Source organism: Kwoniella shivajii, chromosome 4 (assembly GCF_035658355.1).
Source record: "Kwoniella shivajii chromosome 4, complete sequence".
NCBI classification, from domain to species: domain Eukaryota; kingdom Fungi; phylum Basidiomycota; class Tremellomycetes; order Tremellales; family Cryptococcaceae; genus Kwoniella; species Kwoniella shivajii.
This window is the reverse complement of record NC_085911.1, coordinates 420,379-434,276: the sequence shown is the minus strand read 5'-3', so window position 1 is coordinate 434,276 and position 13,898 is coordinate 420,379. Positions and strand designations below refer to the sequence as shown.

At 41.5% G+C, this 13,898-nt stretch overlaps 4 protein-coding genes across 4 annotated transcripts; 2 read left to right on the top strand and 2 right to left on the bottom strand.

Annotated features, from left to right (window-relative positions):
* Positions 1 to 1,844: 1,844 nt before the first annotated feature.
* Positions 1,845 to 4,336, top strand: IL334_003146 (uncharacterized protein; the record flags this gene model as incomplete). The annotated part of the gene is made up of 3 exons (XM_062934882.1): positions 1,845 to 1,973; positions 2,036 to 2,121; positions 2,200 to 4,336. The coding sequence occupies 3 exons, from the start codon at positions 1,845 to 1,847 to the stop codon at positions 4,334 to 4,336; spliced, it is 2,352 nt and encodes a 783-aa protein (XP_062790933.1).
* Positions 4,337 to 4,541: 205 nt separating this feature from the next.
* Positions 4,542 to 6,962, bottom strand: IL334_003145 (uncharacterized protein; the record flags this gene model as incomplete). Its single annotated transcript, XM_062934881.1, has 2 exons — positions 4,542 to 6,575; positions 6,696 to 6,962. 2 exons carry the CDS (start codon positions 6,960 to 6,962, stop codon positions 4,542 to 4,544), a joined length of 2,301 nt encoding a protein of 766 aa, XP_062790932.1.
* Positions 6,963 to 7,417: 455 nt separating this feature from the next.
* Positions 7,418 to 9,940, bottom strand: IL334_003144 (uncharacterized protein; the record flags this gene model as incomplete). Its single annotated transcript, XM_062934880.1, has 4 exons — positions 7,418 to 7,474; positions 7,545 to 8,536; positions 8,602 to 9,495; positions 9,556 to 9,940. The coding sequence occupies 4 exons, from the start codon at positions 9,938 to 9,940 to the stop codon at positions 7,418 to 7,420; spliced, it is 2,328 nt and encodes a 775-aa protein (XP_062790931.1).
* A 430-nt stretch (positions 9,941 to 10,370) lies between these two features.
* On the top strand, positions 10,371 to 13,618 carry IL334_003143 (glutamine-tRNA ligase; the record flags this gene model as incomplete). The annotated part of the gene is made up of 9 exons (XM_062934879.1): positions 10,371 to 10,665; positions 10,741 to 10,818; positions 10,912 to 11,044; positions 11,120 to 11,466; positions 11,519 to 11,585; positions 11,641 to 11,822; positions 11,893 to 12,132; positions 12,327 to 12,384; positions 12,439 to 13,618. 9 exons carry the CDS (start codon positions 10,371 to 10,373, stop codon positions 13,616 to 13,618), a joined length of 2,580 nt encoding a protein of 859 aa, XP_062790930.1.
* Between the last annotated feature and the right edge of the window lie 280 nt (positions 13,619 to 13,898).

Sequence of the window (13,898 nt, the reverse complement as noted above, 5' to 3'; positions counted from 1 at the left end):
TTTACCTGCTTATCGGGTGTCTCCTCCTTGTTTTGTTGTACTTTCATAGTCTGCTAGGATGTGAATCTTGACAGTTTACTGATCATAGGGGGAAGATGAATTATTGTGCAACGATTGCTACCTCGATGGCATGTCCGCTCAGCTCAAGTCGTTCATCCTATCAATCATTCCAGATATATTGTGATCACGCAAAATTGACTCGACACGACATGAAAGCGATAGATGGCGTCTTTTGATAATTTGGAGCTGAGTCTCCCGTAATTATCACTACTCCAACAAGTGAAAACGATGGAGCAGAGTTCTGCCCTCTCAGTTCAATCAACGTCTCTGACACGGGAACGAATAGGGTTATCTTCAGAGATCAACTAATTAGAGGACTAAGTTTCACGAATAGATTGCGATGGCGACAGAGATAACCATTCGATTCAGTACGGCATGTCAATGTCATCTTTTCATTCGTATATACTCTTTGTGGTATAAGGTGTAATCATATCGACGAAAGACGTGATCATTGACGCAGAATCTCCTGTCCAGTATCACAGTCACGATTCAGAGTGACGCTCAGGTTCGCACGATGCGGGGTAAAGTTCTCTATTCCAGATAAGCTATTGGTCTTGCATCACCGCTTGATTGATCGACAGCTTTACCAGTAAGATTGATAGCGAGTAATGGCGACATAAGGTATCTTTTGTGATATCTAACCCTTTTTATAAAGAGTGATCGACAGGCACGATTTGCAAATCATATTGGAGTACGGTAAATCCGCTTCTTTTTCCATCAATCGAATTAGTTTGGGCTCATGAATCGTGATGCGAAGCTGATCATGGTCACCCTATTCCACTTTTACTACCCAGAGCATTGCGAATCATGGCATGATGGTTTTCGCCACTTGGACCACTCTCGGTCAGGACGAAGATGAAGTGTGCTTACCAATCTGAATAAGCAAGCGGAACCAGCGGTCTACCTCCACCGTAGTCATTCAATGACACCGTACATCATTCACCGTCAAATTCGGACAGAGTGTCGGATGATTTTGATTTTACCCTGAACACGTGTCTTAGTCTGCTACAGTTGTATCAACGTATAATCCTGATTCCAACATATGGCGTGATCAGTCGTCTTTGCACTTTTTAATTTCCCATTTCCACCATTTTCACCATCGCTACAGTTTTTATCATTTTCCAACCTAACTTGGTCTTTACTCTGCATACGGATGCGTACGAGAGGAGGAGAAGATCGGAAGATTGTGATGGCTACTCACTCTGACAAGATATCTGTGGAGATGCCATCGATTTTAATTCCAGATAATTAGGACATGACGTATGAAATTATCTGGAATAATTCTTGATCATTTTGTTGCGATGGTTTTATGTGGTTTTTTGGGACGTCTTTCTTTCACCACTTTTCACGGTGTCTGAATCATACGGATCGTCTCTCCTCTCTCGCCTTGTATCACCAGCAGATATATCCAACATGTCAATTACTAATCTGATCTCAATCATATCAACTCGAGAGATGGACTAACGAAGACGTGCTTTATCGTACCTTTTGAACTCGCCTTTTTTTTTCTTCTTTTCCTTCTCTTTACATCTTTTTGGGAATATTTTATCATCTTGTATGAAAGGTATATAAGTACGTTGAGATCGATTTGGAATAGAAAAGGAATTCATCAAACTCAAACTAAAACTCAAAATCCAAATTCATCTATAGATACTACGAATACGATAGAAAGTAGTAATCAGCCTTTCATTCGTATTCACGAATCCACTCCTCCACCTTCGCCTTCACCCACACTCTCATCCTCACCGTCTAGGTCAAGGTCAAGACCAATCTCATCACTCAAGATGGCAATTCAAGGTCGTCGTGATATCAAAACTAGAGTGAAAAACTACTTTGGTTACACCGAGAATACCCCTGAAACCATCTCTGTAGCTAGCTGGGCCAAGAACTCAACCCCAGATGCTCGATCAGCAGTGAGTATCGCTTCTCATTGCGTACCAGGTGATGGACCAATTACTGATATTCACCTCATCAGGCCACAAGCTATTTCCTCTCCCTCTTCCCTTTCTTGCAATGGGCACCTAGGTATAACCTTACATGGTTATTGGGTGACCTCGTAGCGTGAGTTTCTGACAATTTGTACCAATGGGCAAAAGAAATACGACGGCTGACACAATTTTTTTTCACATCGCTGAACAGTGGTATCACTGTTGGTATGGTTTTAGTACCACAATCACTTTCATATGCCAAAATCGCTCTGCTCTCACCCGAATATGGTCTTTATTCATCATTCATCGGAGTACTCACCTATGCTTTCTTCGCTACTTCCAAAGATGTCTCGATCGGTCCGGTAGCTGTCATGTCACTTGAAACAGGAAATATCATTGCATCAGTCCAAGAAAAATATGGAGATCTATATTCAGCTCCTGTTATCGCTACAGCTTTAGCTTTCATCTGTGGATTTGTCGTTTTAGCTATTGGGTTATTAAGATTAGGCTGGTTGGTCGAGTTCATTCCTCAACCTGCTGTATCAGGTTTCATGACTGGTTCAGCAATCAATATTGCAGCTGGTCAATTCCCTGCTGTATTCGGTTTAGCCAAGAGATTTGACACAAGAGCTTCAACATATAAAGTCATCATCAACACTTTGAAAAACCTCCCTTACAGTTCATTAGATGCTGCTTTCGGTGTGACTTCTTTAGCTTTATTGTACTTTATCAAATGGGGATTTGCTTGGGTAGGAAGAAAATATCCCAAATATGCTAGAGCAGCATTCTTCGCTTCTTGTGTTCGACACGCTTTCACCATCATCATTTACACTATCATATCATGGAGAATCAACATTCATCACGTCAAGAAGCCTCTCATCGCTTTAGTCGGTTCTGTTCCTTCAGGATTGAGGCATGTGGGTCGACCTGAAATCACCGGTGATCTCATCGCTGCTATCGGTCCTCACATTCCCGTCGCCACTATCATCTTATTGTTAGAGCACATCTCAATCGCTAAATCATTCGGTCGATTAAACGGTTATAAGATCAACCCCAACCAAGAACTCATCGCTATTGGAGTGAACAATACTCTCGGTACACTTTTCTCAGCTTATCCTTCCACCGGTTCATTCTCTCGATCAGCTCTGAAATCCAAAGCAGGTGTCCGAACTCCTGCAGCCGGTCTCGCCACTGGTGTAGTCGTCATCGTCGCTTTATACGCTGTCGCACCTGCTTTCTACTGGATTCCTAACGCCACTCTGTCAGCTTTGATCATCCACGCCGTAGCTGATTTAGTCGCCTCTCCCAAACACTCGTATGGATTCTGGAGAGTCTCACCTTTGGAATACATCATCTTCGTTGGAGCTGTCCTATGGTCAGTGTTCTACACTATCGAATCCGGTATCTATTGGTCATTGGCCACTTCGATTGTTCTTTTACTCGTCAGACTCGCTAGACCAAAAGGACATTTCTTGGGTAGAGTCAGAATCAAGCCTGAAGAAGTGGAAGCAGGACATCAAATTCGAGATGTTTATCTACCTTTATGCTCTGAATCACATCAAGATATCCCCGTCGAAGCTCCTCCACCAGGTGTTGTCATCTACCGATTCGAAGAATCATTCTTATACCCCAACGCATCTTTGATCAACGACAGAATAGTGGCATATGTAAAGAAACATACACGAAGAGGAAAAGATTTCTCTGGTATCTCAGCAGGTGATAGACCTTGGAACGATCCTGGACCGAAAGCAACAGTTACCGCATCTACACTAGAAGAAGAATCTTTGAAACCCAAGTTACGAGCTGTCATACTGGATTTCACTGCGGTAGCCAATCTTGATACTACCGGTGTACAAAATTTGATTGACACAAGAGTAGAAGTGGAGAAATGGGCAGATACACCGATTGATTTCCATTTCTGCGGTATTCTTTCACCTTGGATCAGAAGAGCTTTGATCGCTGGTGGTTTCGGTCAAGGTAACGCAAGAGCTGGAACTGCTTTAGAAGTGGCCCCTGCAGTAATTGAGAATCTTGAAAACGTCGCTTCTCCTGCTCCTCAAGCTGAAAGAGATTCAGACGGTTTCCCATTAAATACAAATAGACTTTCGGATTTAGAAACTGGTCAACCGAGTGGAAGTGGAAGTGGAAGTGGTTCTTCATCTACAAGATCTTCATTAGTAAACGAGAAGAACAATAATGGTGTTTCACTAAACAAAGATGGTACATACGAAAGAAGAAGACAATCAGGTGGTTCAAATGGACTTCCCTTATTGGATAAATCAACTCCTTTCTTCCATTTCGATTTGCATGATGCCATTAATTCTTTACATCTGGGTAATGACGAGTAAACGAGTGTAACGATTATGTAGTGTTTCAGTAAATTATAGTATAAATCAATTATATAGGGTTTTTTCTCATGGGTCAATCAAAATGTCAAATGCAATGCATAGAAGTCATACAAACCATGTTCACCGACCGTTTTGTTGTGATCGCATTTGATTATATTCGAAAATTTGTCATTGAGGTCATTGACGTAAAGAAGAAAATGAATGATTAGATAACTCCCTTCAGAACCACCAAAGCATTTTCACAAAGTATTACCACCCTCTCTTTTCCCTTTACCTTTACTACACCTACACCTAGTAATGCACCTTTATCACCACCACTGACAGGTATGACACCTTGTCTAGCTTCAGTTTTACTGTGAGGTGAATAGTAGACGTATAAGTTTCCCTGACCTATTGAACTCCCAGAATCGAAAGCTAACAGTGTCGTCTGAGTGTCCATGTTATCTATTTTCTGTCCTTTAGTTGAAGATGGTGATGTAGGTGAGACATCATCCTGTGAATGAGATTGAGAATTCGAGTTGGGATTTGTATTGGTATTAATAGTTAAATGTCTTGTGAATCGTAAATCTCTTTTACTGGATAGAACAAATGCCAAAGCTGGATTTGTCGATATGTGTTTCCAAGGTTTCTTGGTTATATCTCGTTGTCCCTGTGAACCTTTAGTGGAAAACAGTAATCCATCAACAGCAGATTTGATTATAATCCCTTCTTCTAGTGATTCTTCCTTCTCTTCTGCCGAAGTCTCATCACTTTTGTCGAAGGAATAGGCTGACGAGGTAGATAAGGGAATTGAGAGGACTGTAGTAGTATTTTTACTGAAAGTCGGTATACCATCTTTAATAAAACCTATAAAAACTTCTTTTCCAACTTTACTTGAACCACTTGACATTGATACTTCTCCATTATGACCATCACCTAAATCATCTTGATCATATTCTTGACCATCATCATCATCATCTAAATCGAAATCCATTTCTTCCCTTAAAAGAGCTGGCATAGCTAAATGGTTCGTTGTTGGCTCGTTCCTCTCATCTCGAGTATCATCATTTCTAGTTTTGATATTATTGAAACTTTCTCTTACTGCTGCCAAAGTTGATTCAGATAACGTTTCAGGAACTTCATCTTCATCTTCATCTTCCTCTTCCTCATCTTCGCTTTCATTGAAATCATTCTCGGAAGGGGAAAATATAGATGGCCATCTAACATTTTCATCTATTTTAGTTAAATCAATTTCAACTTGTGATTTAACAGGATCAAATGTCCATGATGAAGAATCTACTTCTATTGTCGTCCAAAATGATCTTTGACTTTTCGATAAGAACTTGTTCAACTGAGTCGAGATGGTGTCTGAGGGTATAGCAGAAGAATCAAGACTGATTGAAAATGTCGATGAAGTGAATGTTATATTTAGGTCTTGACGTTTTATTCCGCTGGGAAGAGGTATGATCATGTTAATCGAGTCTGAATCCTGTGTCCATTTATATGGATATATACTTGAATCTTCGATGTCCATTTTGTTCTTTTCATTCTGTTCTTGTGATACTGATAATGACGATTTGCCTAATCCAGATTTTGAAGTCATTTCTTTTCTCTCCCCATCCATCTCTGCTTCACCTTGATCAGCATCGTTGACAGATGAAGGCGATGTGTATTGTTCAGAAGATAATATCATCCATCCGTCATTCGACCATTTACAATAAATAGGTAAATCACCACTTTGTAATATCCAAGCAACATTCACATCCTGTATCTCACCTTGATCGATATCGATACCAATATCGTTTTTCAAAGTAGGGTTTAAATTGATTTCGATTAATTGGAATTTAGTTAATTGAGCTTGAACAATTCCTTTTCCTTTAACCTTCTCACTGGGCTCAGGTTTGATTGATCTTGCAATTAATAACTTCACTTGAGTATCTGAGATTTGATGAGATGCACGTAAGAGAAATGGGGATGGTGATGGTGAAGGTGATGGTGAGGTTGATGATGATGGTTGGCCGCCAGAAGAAGTAGAGTTGAATGAAGACAAATCATATCTCGCTATGAACCTTCCTTGAAATGTAGACTCATGAGGTAGTGTAGTTTCAAGTATATATAATGAACCTGAACCACTTGATATTCCCCAAGTTCTAGGGGTCAAAGGTAATACAGATGGGTATTCGCTTTGCTGAGTACTCGTAGTTGATGATATCGGTATAGGTAATGAAGCTAATTTAGTGAATGTAGGAGAAAGGTCTTCCTATTGACAAACAGCTTTGTCATTAATTGAGTCCCCTTTATAATGCTCGTACTCCCAATTCTGCGTTCTATACTACCGCGAAACGTAGCATCACTCGGATCAGGATAGGACTCAACTCACATTGATGACGAATCCAATGACATTCCAATCCTTATCCACATAAACACCTCTTGCACCTTGTCCAACACTTAAATGATCCCATGAAATCCTCGAGCGGACTTCTTTGAAACTCAAATGGTTGGAACTATATCCAAATCTACTTTGAGTAGCTCCAGATCCAGGTAATGGATAAACAGCTAAATCCGTTTCGGTATCAAGAGGTCGTAATTTGTATGTCTCGAATTGAGGATAAAGTAGTGATCTATCAGATGGGAATAGATGTGACATCTTGACTATTTGGTACAGCTCTTCCTTTTGGTTTAGGGTTCTTGGTTAAACACTATGCTAGCTCGTCCAAGCCTGAGACTGCTGACTGATTTCGACAACTGTTGTACTATAAGATGAATGACAAAATGATATCTTCTTTTAGAGGAAAACGGCAGATTCAACAGAACAACCTCCACTTTGCAAAATCTCGTAGGAGTATCACTTATATTTATAATGAATGATAAAATACAATACATGACATAGATGATGTTTCTTCTACTGCTACCATCAACCTACTACTTTCATCTTCATCTCGAAGGATGATGACATGGAGAAATGCTATAACATGAATACAGATCAGGTACAAAAGTCCATAATAAAACCCCAAAATACTGCTTGACATGCGACTTTCCTCGATCGGTTTCCCCATGGATCTCTGATTCACGTATTCTCCACCTCTTTATTACTTGGTATACCTACAAAGAACGCATAACATCATTTCGTTGATGAGTGACACCATGATCTGCGAGTTGCTATTTGTGTCCAAAGGAAGAACATGAGTCATCATTCTCGAATTTTCCACAAAGGTAGGATAGAACTTACCTCTACCGTCTCGCAGATCATTTTACATTGCTCCCCGCCATTTCTCCAAGCACACAAATATCCCGATTTTGGAAAGTTCTCAACATCCTGAGGGGGATAGGCTGAAGGAACGAAGACATTGTTTTTAGGATTTGAGGGTGTACCGGGCATTCTCATTCCCGATTCATCCCTTACTTGTCGAAGGATCTCATCATCAGTATCACTTCCATCTCCTTCTTCTTCTTCATCATCAGGAATGATACCCATTTTCATAGCTCTTAACGTATCTAATTGGTCGACCAACTCATCGTTTCTCTCGGAAAGGGTCTCGTTTCTCTTTTCAAGTGATTCAATCAGTTGATTTTGCAGACCTAATCTTTCGAGGAGATTCTCATTCTCCTTTTTATATTGCGTGTAGAAGACAGCCCTCTTTCTGACACCATCATCGGTCAAACGAGCTTGATCGAGTAGTATCTTTACTTGACCACGAAGTTTAGCAGCTTCAGTTGCCTTGTCTTTAGCGATTTTCTCGAAATGAGCATGACGTTGTTTGAGACCTACGGAAAGTTGTGATTTGAGCGTTTCGACTTGTTCTTTGAGAATATTACCAGCTTGGACTTCCGCGACGGCGCGGTTTGAAGCCTCGTCGTATTGGTGTCGGACGAAGGAATTATCGGAAGTGAGAGATGCCTTGTTTCTCTCTAATTTTGAGATATCAGCTTCTAGTTGTGCGATCCGCGAATCCGTTACAGGCTCGGCCGGTGTGGTTGCAAGGGTTGAACGACGAGCCTCTTCCAGCGCAGTCTCGAGGTTCCTTACTTGTTCTCGAACTTGTGCGAGTAACTCTGTATCGGGATGGATCTTGGGCGTTTTAGCTTCCTGCAATTCAGCTTCTAGCTGCGATATTCGATTGTGCGATTCGATCAGAGCGAGAGTGTCAGGATGCGGCTGGCTGAGGGCCGTGGGAGGAGATGGGGGTTTAGGCTCGACCAGCACAGGTTGTATCGGTCCGTCTATGGCATTTACTCTCGTCAGTATCGTCCGTCAGTGGTAGTACATGCTATCCGATTGGACTGACCTCGATCATCCTCTGCAGCTTTGTCAACATTCTGTGCTTCATCGTCTTCATCTCCGCCTTCATGCTCTGAATTGACTATATCCAAATCAGCGTCATCGAGATCTTCTTCTATGGCTATATGGTTCTGCCCCTCAGTCGCTGTAATCCCATGGTCAACGCTCTCGTCATCTGACGACGGCCTCATTTCCCCCACGTCTCCATCTCTGGCTATAGGAGTCCAAGATCTCAATTTGGCATCGGAGCTATGAGCCTCTGGATCAGGTATATTGGATTTAGGAGGTCTATCTTCATTGCCTTCATTGTTGGACGGAACGTCTGTCTTGTCCGCATTTTTCGGTGATTTGCGAGGTGGAGTAGAGAATTGACGAATTGGGTCTACTTGAGAAGGCTCATTTGATCCACTTCCGTTGCTTAAATTAGGTACTTGAGTCTCAATCCCCTTTGGACCGTTCAAGAAAGGCTGGAAAACTGTAGGAGAAGGCACAGGTACAGGACCTAACCGAGGTTTTGCTGATGATTTGGAAGGTGTAGATCGCTGAGATCTGTTTGCGGTGGTAGAGGGTCCAGGTCCGGCAGTAGCAAGGGTAGAAGTTTCCTCTGTTTCTGATGACTCAGCTTCAGTAAGATCAATCACTCTTTTACCGGAAAGAGATCTGGCAGGTGGATGTGGAGAAGTTGAAGATTCAGGTTCAACAGAAGGAGTATGCAGTGGTCGTCCAGTTTGGGCTCTTGTTCTGCGTGTCGTTTTCGCTACCTGAACAGAGGAATCTGTGTTTGAAGGTGAAAGGGAAATGGACGTCATTTTGTTGTTACGAGTTCGCCTTGGTATGGCTTGAGGACTTGTTGATTGTTTTACGACAAACGTCGATTTCGGTTTACTCCTTGGTTTACGAGCTATTGCAATAGTATAAGCATTCTGGAATGAACCAATGATCAAAAAGTGGGTCGACTCACTCTTGAGCTCTACTGATACGTTATATTTCTTTTTCTTCTCTGTATCAGAATCGATTTTCCTCCTCTTACTTTTCGTTGTAACCTTTTCTTCCTTTGCATTTTCCGCAATGACTGATCCTGATTTTGAACGTCTAGCCTTTTTCGCTTTCCAATCATTTATAAGGCCTTGAGTACAGGCTGATTTCTGTGTCCATGAAGGTTCCCATGGTTTTCCTGTTGAAGTGTCTATCCCTTTCCACTTGACGAGATAATCTCCTGTTTTAGGTGGACCTCTTTCACCTAATATCTCTAAAACTTCCCACAGGTTATCAGAGTCATCTGATTGAGCGATGAACTGGGTTTCGGGGAAATCATCGGATGATGAATGTCGTTCTCTCTTCACCATTGAAACGCTGAGCTCGTTGTCACGAATACGCTAGGACGGCGATGATGATAATGTCGAGTATGAAGGAAGGAAGAAAGGAAGAAGAGATTGAGATTGGTTATTGTTATTGTTGTTGAATTAAAAGTAACAGCAAGTTAACCGAATCATTAACCCATTTGAAACCATGACGTGTTATTTGTAATGAACCAAGATAACATCGATTTGATTCCGCGACAACAAAGTGATCAGTGATAACCCACGTGGTAGCGCATGGAGTATGACGATAAAGTTGGGATTATTTCAATATTTGTTGTTTCAACCTCACATCCCGACTCAACATTCATCATATCTCAATCTTGACATTCCTTTCTTCCTCTTCTTCTCTTTCGTATTCACTTGATAGATTCCCTTGACTCACCTACCATACAGTTAGCTGCCATAACCAATCATCATGCCTCCCAAATTCGATCCCAAATCACCAGAAAACGCACCTCTAATCTCGTTATTTCAATCCCTTGGTTTAGCCGAAAAATCAGCTACGGAACTAGTCAGACAACCTAAATCAGGTGTAGCGTTCAAATCACTCATTGACGAGTTTCAATTGAATGATAAGAAATATGATGAAAAGACTGCCAGTGCTTTGGTCAAGCTCTCTGGATCAGGAGGGAAATTAGGTCCAGCCGAAAAAGGATTTGTAGTCAAGAAGATAGAAGAAGGTGAAATCAAATCAGCTGATCAAGTCGCAGGTATGTTTCAATGCTATACCCTATCACAATCGAAAAGACAAAAAATGACAATGCTTATAACGGTGTCTTTGATAGCTGCTATCAAGTATGTAGAAGGGAACCCAGCTGGAACACCTATAAATGAGGAAGAATTCAACAAAGCATGTGGTGTTGGTAAGTTCAGAACTGTTCTGCTTCTGTCAAAATCGCTTGAACCAACGAGGATCTGAAGAAGTTTTAATTGACATAATCGTTTGAATTGCGTAGGTATCGAGATTACCGCCTCTCAAATTCCAGATTTACTGAAATCATACGTCTCTTCTCTCCCTTCTCCACCTGGAAATTGGGCAAGTCTCGGAGCAGTTTTAGGAGGTATAAGAAGTGGTTCATCCGATTTGAAGTAAGTCAGAGCTACACGTCAAACACCATTTCTCCTTTCTGTTCAAGGTAGGGAAAGCTGACAGCCTGTAACTAGATGGGCTAATGCAGGGGAAGTAAAGTCATCATTGGAAACCATCTTCACCGAATTATTCGGGACCAAAGAATCAGCTCAAGCAGCTGCCAAAGCCCAATCAGCTTCAGCCTCCAAAACAAAACCCCCTCCTAAACCTAAAACTGAAGCTTCCCCTTCTGCCGAAGCATCATCATCCACCACTCCTATCATTCCCACCAATATCTTTAGAGAAGGCTTCTTATCAGAATTCCATAAACCTGGAGAAAACCCCCAGGTCAAACCTGAATTGAAAGAAGAGCATCTTGCGTTCACCAAAGGAATGGTGCATACTCGATTCCCTCCTGAACCCAATGGATACTTACATATCGGTAAGCTCGTCGGCTTCTATTGAGGGAACTAGCTGATAACGATCTTCATCAGGTCACGTAAAAGCTATTATGATAGATTTCGGTTATGCCAAATTCCATGGTGGTAGAACATATCTGCGGTAAGCTGAATCGCTGCAATAGTGCCGGTATAGTAGCTTATTCATGATATTCTAGATTTGACGATACCAACCCAGAAGCTGAAGAAGGAAGATACTTCCAATCCATTTTAGAAACAGTCAGATGGTTGGGTTTTGAACCCTGGAAAATCACTTACTCAAGTGACAACTTTGATCAGCTTCACAAATGGGCTGTAGAATTGACGAGGAGAGGGAAGGCTTACGTCTGTACATGTAGTGGTGAGTCAGCTTTTCTTGGCCTATCAGATTGTGAGTAAGCCCTCTCAGCTGATCGTACGTGTACCTTTAGCCGAGAAAATGAAGGCGGATAGAGGAATGGGCAAAGGTCATCCCGTCGCGTGTGAACATCGGGACCGACCTGTCGAAGATTCATTGAGAGAGTTCGAAAGAATGAAGAATGGAGAGTACCCAGAACAAGGTGCAGCGTTGCGGATGAAGATGGATCTGACGAGTGGAAATCCGTATATGTGGGATATGGTCGCATACAGAGTCAAGATGGCCCCTCATCACAGGACCGGAGACAAGTGGAGTGAGTGATATTTCACATAATTCAGCTTACTCCCTCTGAATCCGTTCTCAAGCTCCGCGCCCTTCTCATCGTTTCTCTCCTTCTTTCTCTCCTTCCTTCCTTCCTCCCTTCCTTCCCTTCTCTCCTTACCTGCCACAACCTTGATATCATAAGAGAGGAAGTGCTGGAAACACAAGGTACTAATCAATCCGTAGAAATATATCCCACATACGATTTCACACACTGTCTCTGTGATAGTATCGAAAACATCTCGTAAGTTTCGTAAGATATTCGTCAAGGGTCACGCTGAAGTCCTGATTGCCACAGTCACTCCCTCTGTACTGTTGAATTCATCCCTGCTCGAGAATCATACGAGTGGCTCTGCGATGCCTTAGAAGTTTACAAAGCCAGACAATACGAATTTGCTCGACTGAATTTGCAAGGTACTTTCCTTTCCAAGAGAAAGATCGCTAAATTAGTTCAAAAGAAATTGGTGAAAGATTGGGATGATCCGAGACTTTACACGATCATCGCTCTCCGACGAAGAGGTATTCCGCCTGGAGCATTGTTGTCATTCGTATCGGAATTAGGAGTAACGACATCTGAATCAGTGACTGAAATCAAAAAATTCGAGTCTACAATTCGATCCTATCTCGAAGAATCTGCACCTCGATTAATGATGGTATTAAACCCTATCAAACTGGTCATCGAGAATGTTCCTGACGATTATCGAGTTCCCGTTCAAGTTCCGTTGCATCCCAAAGTACCGTCGATGGGTACTGTAGAAACCTCATTTACGAAAGAAGTGTATATCGATGCGGAAGATTTCAGAGAGATCGATTCACCTGATTATTTCAGATTAGCTCCAGGAAAGTCAGTTGGATTATTCAAAGCGCCTTATCCAGTGACCTGCACATCCTACACCAAAGATCCGACAACTGGTCAGATAACCGAAATCAAATGTAAATTAGAAGATTCAGGAACTGTCAAAAAAGCAAAAGCATACATTCAATGGGTGAACGTACCTGATTCAATCAAGATTGAACAGGTCAGATACTTCAAACCACTGTTCAAATCTGATCCACCTCCATCAGATTTCGAATCTGATATAAACCCAGAATCGTTGGAAGTATTCGATAACGCTGTTGTAGAACCTGCTTTCTATGAATTAGCTAGAAAGGCAATTACAGATGCCAGGAAAGAAAGTGAAATTAGAACTATTAAAGCTAAATCAGAATTCGCTTCTTCACCTTCACCTTCAGATGAAAGTGATTCCGATAAAAAGGTGGAACATAAAGAAGATGAACCAGTCATAAACGCAGAAGGTTTGGTAGGAATGGAAAATATTAGATTCCAAGCTATGCGTTTAGCTTATTTCACAGTTGATAGAGAATCTAAAATCGCCTGTTTAGATTCCAATTCATCTAAAACAGGTAAACAAGTTGGCGATAAGATCATCTTGAATAGAATCGTTTCTTTGAAAGAAGATGTAGGAAAAAAGGCTTAGGTTCATGCTCGCTTTAGGTATAGGTAAACATCGTACAGCGGCAAGAGACAGATTGTACTTTTTGACTATATATAATGCTTCGTTACGTTTCTGCTCAAATGATCAATAGCATGTATATAGATGTATTTAAAATATGATAGCAGTCTGTTACATTGGCATATTTGACAAACAACATAGAAATTTTTTTCAGCGTAGTGGTATGGCGTCTCATTTGCACTCTATGGTGTTCTCGATTGGAAACACGTGGATTGTCACCATTCATTCGATTTTTATACATTCT